We start from the raw sequence: 7,957 nt of genomic DNA, 5'->3' as shown, positions 1-7,957 counted from the left end.
TATTTTAAATATTATTCGTCTGTCAGAAAAATAGGTGGCAAAAGTTTTTCCCGTTCTGCTGCTTGTCTCTTCACTCTATTTTGTGTTTCTTTTGTTGTGCAGAAAGTTTTTAAATTTAATATGGTCCCACTTGTTGATTCTTGGTGTTACTTTTTATGCAACAGGACTTTCCATTCAGAAAGTCCTTGATTATGCCTATGTCTTCAAGAGTTGTACCTATTTTATTTTCTAGAAGATTAAGGATTTCTATTTAATACTTAGAACTTTGGTACATTTTTAATTTAGTGAATGGAAATATATATATATATATATATATATATATATATATATATATATATCCTTCTGCATGTGGATGTTTATTTTTCCCAAGATCATTTTTAAAGAGAATATAAAATGTTAATAATAAAAAATTAGAAAAGAGAGACTGGTCCGGCAGACTGAGTCACTGAAGTCCAGGGTGTGAGAAGACAAAGCCATCAAAGCCCCAGCGGCTTCCTTTTTCTCCAGCCCAGAGCAGATTCTGAGACCCTGAAGTATTATTCTCTCCATCTTTGGAATGAGCTAGTAATTCATTGATAACAAGAAGCTATGAGGGACCCCTTGAGTAGCCAGTACAGCTCCTTTCTTTTCTGGAGAATGACCATTCCAGAACTGGATCTGTCTGAGCTGGAAGACCTGGGTCTGTCTGATACACCCACTCACAAGAGCAAGGACAGCAGTGCTGGCAAAATGACTGGGAAAGTGACCAGAGCAGAGCAGGAGAAAAACCCTAAAGGTGACATCCTCCTTGAGTACAACACCTTCAACTTCTGGAGCGCTCCCATTGCCAGCATCCACTCCTTTGAACTGGACTTGCTCTAAGGCCTAGACTTCTCCCACCACCTTGTCCTCATTGTCTTCCCTTTCCACCTCCTTCCTTCCATCCCTTACCATTTTAATTTTGTTCTCTTCCCTGTAGTGTTGGTGGTGCTGACAAATTTGCCTTCTGAGTAGTATTTATTTATCTATATTTATTCATCTGTTTATCAATCTACTCCATTCTTTTCAAAAGTCCTCAAGCCACAAAATAGGGTCTTAAGCAATGGAGTACTGGGTCACAGGAATTCTGCCACACTCCCACCTTGGGATTATCAACTTCAGAAATGGAAGGCTGATTTTTTTTAAATTACATTTTAATCAGCCTCGAAGATTGCACAAACCTTCCTAACTTTTTGTTTCAGGCTAGTAAATATAAATATTTCTTAAAGGGTTGGCAAAAATCTTATAAGTTTTAGGACTAGGGAGATAGCTCAGTGGCATAAGTGTCTGTCTGGCAAGTGCCAGGTCTAGAGTTCCATCCCCAGTAACACACAAATGCACAAAAAATCAAGTTTTAATTTGAGATGATTTATTACAAAACAAAATTTCTAAAAGACTAAGATGATAAGACTGTTGCTTTTTCAATCTTATTCCAGTGGGCTGAGGATGTAGTTGAGCAGTACAGTGCCTGTTAGGCAAGTGCAAGGTCCTGAGTTCAATTCCTAGTACCAAAGAAAAAAAAACACACACAAAGCAATCAATCATACTTTTCTCCCTCCCCCAAATCCTTCTTGGCCCCAGAGAAATTGGGGTACTTATAGGTATAAAACAAAAGGAAACAGAACCTTATGGAAAATGAAAATAGGGGAAAGTACTAGATCATTTCAGAAATACTTAAGGTTTTTGTTTTGTGAAAGAATGTATAGTCTATTCACTTTACAACTTTGCCCCTAACTGGGTTGAAAACTTGCTGAGAAAAATCAGATTTCGCTTTTTTTTTTTTTTCCTTTTGAGACAAGGTCTTGCTATGTAGCTCAGGCTGGGCTAGAACTCACTTTGTAGCCCAGGCTGGTCTCAAGCTCCCAACAATCCTGCTGCCTCAGCCTCCTGAGCGCTGGAATTACAGGTGTGCACAGATTTCAAATCTTAAGATATCTTGCTGCCTGGTAGGATAATGTGTACAGTTTTGAATGTCTTCTATAGGGGATAGTGTTTGGTCTTTAGTATTTTAGTCTTGCCCTCCTGTGTTTGTAGTATGTAATACTGATCAGTGGACCTCAGGCCCAGTTCTCCAACTACTTTAAGATCGTGAAATGAACAGTAGCCATGTGACCCTACACCTTGTCCCCACTTCTTCCAAAATTATTGCTTAATTTTGCTGCCATTTGATTGTTATTTAATAAAAACACTCAGTCCCCCCCAAAAAAAATTAGAAAAGATACAGAATTTCACTAAACAATAACATGAATGTGACAGCATTTGTTGTATTGCATTGTATTATCTTCAACTTAGTTGTTTAGATTGCAAGATATATGCATATAAAATTGGGGGGGGGTTAGAAGAAATTAAGAAGAGAGAAAAAGGTGGAAAAATGAGAAAGAAAAAATAAGCACTAACTGTTCTTTCCATTGAGCAGCAGGACCCGTGGTATAATTATCCAAGCCACTTGTATACAGAAGTTATCTTTCTTTCAGTGTATGTTTTGCATCCCTTGTTAAAGATCAAATAGCCGTACAAACCTGTAGTTGTTTTTGCTTCTTTTGTTCCATTGAGCTACATGCCAGGCCCATATTGTGTTAATCACTGTAACTTTATAGTATAACTTCAAATCTGGGATTGTGATACCATGTGCTTTGTTTTATTTGCTTTTATTAATTTACATTTAAAATTATATATTTCTATATGCTGACCAGCTAGTAATACAAATTAGGAGTTGCATGTCTTTTTATTTTTTTATTTTAGGGAAGGGCCTACAGGGCATTCAGGGTCTCCCTACTAGATTGAACTCATAGTGATCCGCTTGTTTACAGCTTCCCAAGAGCTGGGATTGTAGGTGTGCACCACCATGCCCAGTCTCAATTGCCATCTCAGTGCGCCCTGGAAGTGGGGCCAGCAGGGCAGGCCCGGGGACTGAACCCCCAGCTCCTGCACCTGCTTGCAGGTGCTTTAATCCAGTAAGCTATTTGGCCAGCTCTGAAGTTGCATATCTTAAGGAATAAAAAATACTAAAAGAGTCTTCAACTAACAGGCCCATCCCACCCTCATCTACTTCAATAGCAAACAAATCTCCAAAGGAACCCTCTGACTGCCCCACTTCCCTTGCAGTGATAGGTATGCTCTTGCTTGGCCTTTGAACTCTCGTACTGGAAACATTTCCCTCTCCACACTATGCTCCTGTGTGCAGCTCTTTCTTTTGCCATCCACTCGTCAAATTTACATTCAAAAGCAGGGCTCTGTGCAGCAAATGAACATTCCACCAGCAAAAGTGTTTGCTGGTTATTTGCACAAAATCTTGCTAGAATGCTATTCTGAAGAAAGTTACCCAGGAAGCTGTTCTGCTTCTCTCTCTGAATCTCACTTCCCCTAAAGTGCTTCAAGGCATTTGGCCTCTGTGCTTTAGCTTCTAAGTTTGCAAAATTATAACTTTGTCTAGTTCCTTACATTTCTTACATCCCAAGTGGAATGTCAGGCAGTGTTTTTTTAAAGAAAAAAATCCTTTGGGATCATATAAGATCACAAGAATGAAAGTTTTCTAATCTATGTACTTCACTGATTAAAATAAGATGGGCTTATTATGTGGTGAAAAATCCTACTCAAAGTAAACATCAACAAGATAAATATGCATGCTTTAAAGAGAACATTTTAAGCTTTAAATGACATATACTTGGAACAACACATGTGCTACTATGTATAGACTTAGTAATTGGGACAAAGATTTTACTGCAGACTGATTTCTTATTATGTATCTCAATGCAAGATAAGAATAAACTTGGATAAATAACAGCCACTGGTAATTCTGGAATATCTCATTATCTTGGGTCTTCACCAACAAGCATCTTTATTAAATTTCCACAAATAAGAAAAGATATGGAGTTTGGTTTTGGTTTTTGTAGTTGTGTTCTTTGGTAATTGGAGTAAAAAGTGAATGGTTAGTACTTAGTGGCAAGCAGAAGAAAATTAATAAGTGATGGTGATGCTGATAATAAGCATCTTACAAGTAAGAGGAGAGGCGTACTACTTAAGTTTAAAAAATGAGGGCACCCCAGTATTACAAACCTTTTCTGGCACAGGACTACAAGTTCAAGGTCCTGTTATGAGTGGGTCATCATTTACGTTCTCGTGTGGCTGTGGCAAACTGGGGAAGCCCTCCAGGATATAGAGGGACCTGCAGGGCTAAGGAGAGGTAAAGAGCTTTTTCTTCACTTTGCGTTTTTCTTAGAATCTAACCATTTGGATTGCTCATTAACCATTTAGCTGTTCAGAAGAGTTCTGCTAAGTCTTTACCAGTTTCAAAATTCTAGGTGTTTTTCTTCTGCTCAGAAAAAAATTAATACACTGTAAATGCTGTTCTAATCACTGACTGATCAGCTTGCTGTAGAGCCTGCTGTTGCTGAAGCTAAAATGCTAATTCTGCCTTCTATGTTTCGTTGAAAACCAGTTTGCCATGTCCCCATCACAGCCTGTGAAGGACTGCGCATTGCAGGCAAGTCGGTCACCGTCCACTGCAGTGCCAGTCAGGGCTTCGGTTCACACTGGAACCTCCACAGGGGAAGCCAACCTTGTGACCCAAGGGCAGGAGCATCTCTGTCTTACTGTTTTATTCTTCTTGATATGACCACAAGCATCCTGTTTGCATCACTCAGCTCTTAACGACCCCAGAGGGAGGGATGGCTGGAGGGTGGAGAAATAGAGACAATATGCAGAATGCTGATGTCAAGTTCAGCCCTCTCTTCGGATGGGAGGGAAGGTGCTGTTCACCTGCTGAAGGAGTTTATTTATAGTCTCCTAAGCATGATGCCAATCTCAGATCCTCTGCCAGCTTGCCTGGCTGGCCTGAGCACCTCCTGTTCTCTGAGCTGGAACAGGTCCTTTCTCTGGCTCTTCGGGCAGTGTGATGGATCTCCAGCTTCAGTCACTCCCTACACCTGTAAAAGACGTTTTCAGCCTGAATATGGTCTTCTGCAAATGCATAACAGCACTTAGGAAAGAAATGTACTGATGTCCACTTCTGCGGGCGTATTATTTTGCAGAGGACCTTCAAGTGTTGTGTTGCACGCTTACTCCACAGGTGAGCTGAAGCAGTCCTTGGTTTGCTGGGATGCTGTGGCACACGGGGAACTTCATCAGAAACTAAGTGAGTAGCAGACTGCAGAAAGCAAAGAGGAGAGGTGAGCACAGTGTGGGACAGGGGATGATGGGCCTATAGCCTGGAGGCAGAGTACCGCTAGCAAATATACTTCCTAGTGATGGGAGTGCAACACTAGCACAAAATCCTTTGCCAAAATCATAGGTACCAAAATTACTTTTTGATCTAAATTCCCAATTCTGTGCACTTCCTTCTCATTAAGTACAGTCAGTGACATTTGCCCCAACAAATACGCTCACATTTAAAAAAAAACATAATAAAGTAACAGCGTTGTGACTCTGGGTCATGAGTTAACATTCTCATTTAAAAAGCACAAATAGTTTTTCTGGGTTTCATTTGGCACCATGAGGAATGTGCATGCACACACACAATCAGGCACACACACACACACACACACACACACACACACAGCACACAGAGCACACAGCATGCATACAAACATAGAAAGAACTGTAAATTGTGGAACATACAGACCTCTGTGTGAACCCCTAAATGCAAGATGAGTATTTATGTCAAGACCACTTTTTGAACGCTTTCATGAAGGAATACATCATTCAATAAGGTCACGACAGAGCATCTTCAGAGCCCAGGTTTTTGAGTTTTGCAGGCTCAGATTTGGCTATGGTGACTCAGACAAAAGAAGGGGACAAGATGTTCCAACACATTTTGTCCCTGGGGGCTGGACATCCTAAATGCTGCTTCCCTGTGCTAGAAATTGTCAGAAAGTAGGAATACATGATGAGGTAGAGAAGGGCAATGTTAAGAGTTGTTTCAATTTCTGAGTAGAAAATGGTGTGCAGCCCTCATGACCATAAGATTAAGCAAAATGAATCAGACAAAGAAGGTTAAATATTGTGTGGTCGGAGCTGTGGAAATAGCTCAGCAGAATAAGTGTTTGCCTGGCAAGCATAAGGTCCTGAGTTCAATCCCAAGTACCACAAAAATTAAATAAATAAACTGATAAATGTTGCATGGTTTCTCTCGTGTGAGAAATTGAAAGTATAAGTAAAGAGCAAAATAAAGGATAGATGGTAGGAAACGGGGAGATGGACATTTTGTAGATGGCAAGGGGTTCTATGGGTGGGGGAGGGAAGGAGGAAATAAGTGGGGATTATGTGTGCTATGTCCATGCAGCAGCTCCCTGCAGTGAAGAGAGTCAGTGTGCATTGCAGACGTTTACAAATGCTTCACTAGGAAAACATTTAAAATTAAAGCATAGTGTGCATCCAAGTGGTTGTCTGCTTTGCACATTTCAAAGGCAAGCAACCTGTAACATCTTTAGTTGTCCTACTTTCTGACCATTTTCCACAGATACCACCTGATTCCTTAGATTTCCCTCTTGAGATAAAATTTTCTTGGCTCACATTTGGTATAAAAATTTTATGAGTAATTTCCTGTTTTTTAAAGCTATTTCTATCGTGAGGAATACACATCTTTGTGCTTTATTGCTTGCTGTGTTCATCTTAATGTAGTGTATCATTTTTTCCTTGTAAAAGGCTTGTAAAAAACTCTAGAAGGCAGATGAACCATCCTGTACAGTAGCTATTATCGTTATTTCCACTTGAAATTCACATCATCATCACATTCATGAATTCACCAAATATTTATTGAATGCCTGCTACGTGCTAGATATGGTGGGCTCCAAGAGGGATGGAGCAGCATTAACAGAACTGCAAACCTGTAGAAGGTGCTGTACCGGTCTGCACGCCCTTGGCCTCCGGATGGAGGGCAGATGGTACTCCATCACACCATCATCTACGTAAAATCGCTACTACACTGAGTCATGACATAGAAAGGGATGCTGTCTCAAGAGAGCAGGACAGGAGCCTGCAGGCAAAGAAATCTTACAGAGCAGGTTTTGGAAGGGGGCTTCCAGCTCAGCCCCGAGAGGCAGGCGCAGGCGCAGTGTTTCGACCTCACCCACCACATTTATTTCACGCTTGAGCCAGCTGACACTTAAGGACAAGAAATCTTGACTGTTACTGTTCCAACAGGATTTTCTGTTTCTACTCTGCCTTTCTTGTCTCAGGTTTCGAGTACCGCAGGGTGGTCACGCTGCGGAAGAACCAGAGACACCGAAAGTTATCCTGTGATTCTTTTTAACAAAGGAGAAAAAAACAGCTGAGAGAACCAAACCTTCTTGATAAAGCTTTTGAGATATAAATGATTAACAAAATAAAGACACTAAGTTCATAAATTAAAATGATCACTCTGTCAGTCTTCATATGCATTTATACCTGAAACCTGACATTGCTGACATGCTCCTGCTGGCATGAATCTTCTGTGTGATTAACATTACATAATTTATAAATCAAACCTACTCTGCTTTATGTGCTCTTCCTTTAACTTAGTATTCACAGCCAACCATATTCTGGCCTCAAAGCAGTCTGCCTCTCCCTGGGCCACTGAACTCATTGCCTGCCTAGTTATAGAGCATTCTGCATTTGTGACCAGCTAGCTGTAGCCATACGCCTACGATCCCCCATTGACCTCCAGGTGACATGCCGTGCTTTCCTCCCCAGGAAGCCTTCCTCCATGTTCCTGTCTCCAGGGACCTTACTTGTCCAGTATTTTAAAACTCTTTTTGCTTATATCGGTTACGCTAATGCCATCAGATACTGAGTTATCTCCTAATGTGGTGAAGCTCCCTTAAAAAGAAGGAGCTGCTCTTTCTGTGATGGTGTGACTTTGCCTCTCACCTTGTAGCAGAGTTCAACATACACAGCATTGTCATAGAGTCCATACACAGCTTGCATAGTAACAAGAGAATTGCCAGTAAATAAAGATAATATA

General features: G+C 40.7%; 1 protein-coding gene across 1 annotated transcript; it reads left to right on the top strand.

Moving 5' to 3' along the window:
• Positions 1–581: 581 nt before the first annotated feature.
• Positions 582–972, top strand: LOC101585887 (protein AF1q-like). Its single transcript, XM_004623741.2, has one exon. It carries the CDS (start codon positions 589–591, stop codon positions 859–861), a length of 273 nt encoding a protein of 90 aa, XP_004623798.1. The 5' UTR covers positions 582–588; the 3' UTR covers positions 862–972.
• The last annotated feature ends 6,985 nt before the right edge of the window (positions 973–7,957 follow it).

The sequence above is a fragment of the Octodon degus genome, unplaced genomic scaffold (assembly GCF_000260255.1).
Source record: "Octodon degus isolate 3935 unplaced genomic scaffold, OctDeg1.0 scaffold00004, whole genome shotgun sequence".
NCBI classification, from domain to species: domain Eukaryota; kingdom Metazoa; phylum Chordata; class Mammalia; order Rodentia; family Octodontidae; genus Octodon; species Octodon degus.
Note: the sequence above shows the minus strand (reverse complement) of the source record. Positions and strands in the feature narration are given on the sequence as shown.

Coding starts and splice junctions, on each gene's coding strand:
- LOC101585887 (XM_004623741.2), top strand. CDS start 589: ATGAGGGACCCCTTGAGTAGCCAGTACAGCTCCTTTCTTTTCTGGAGA.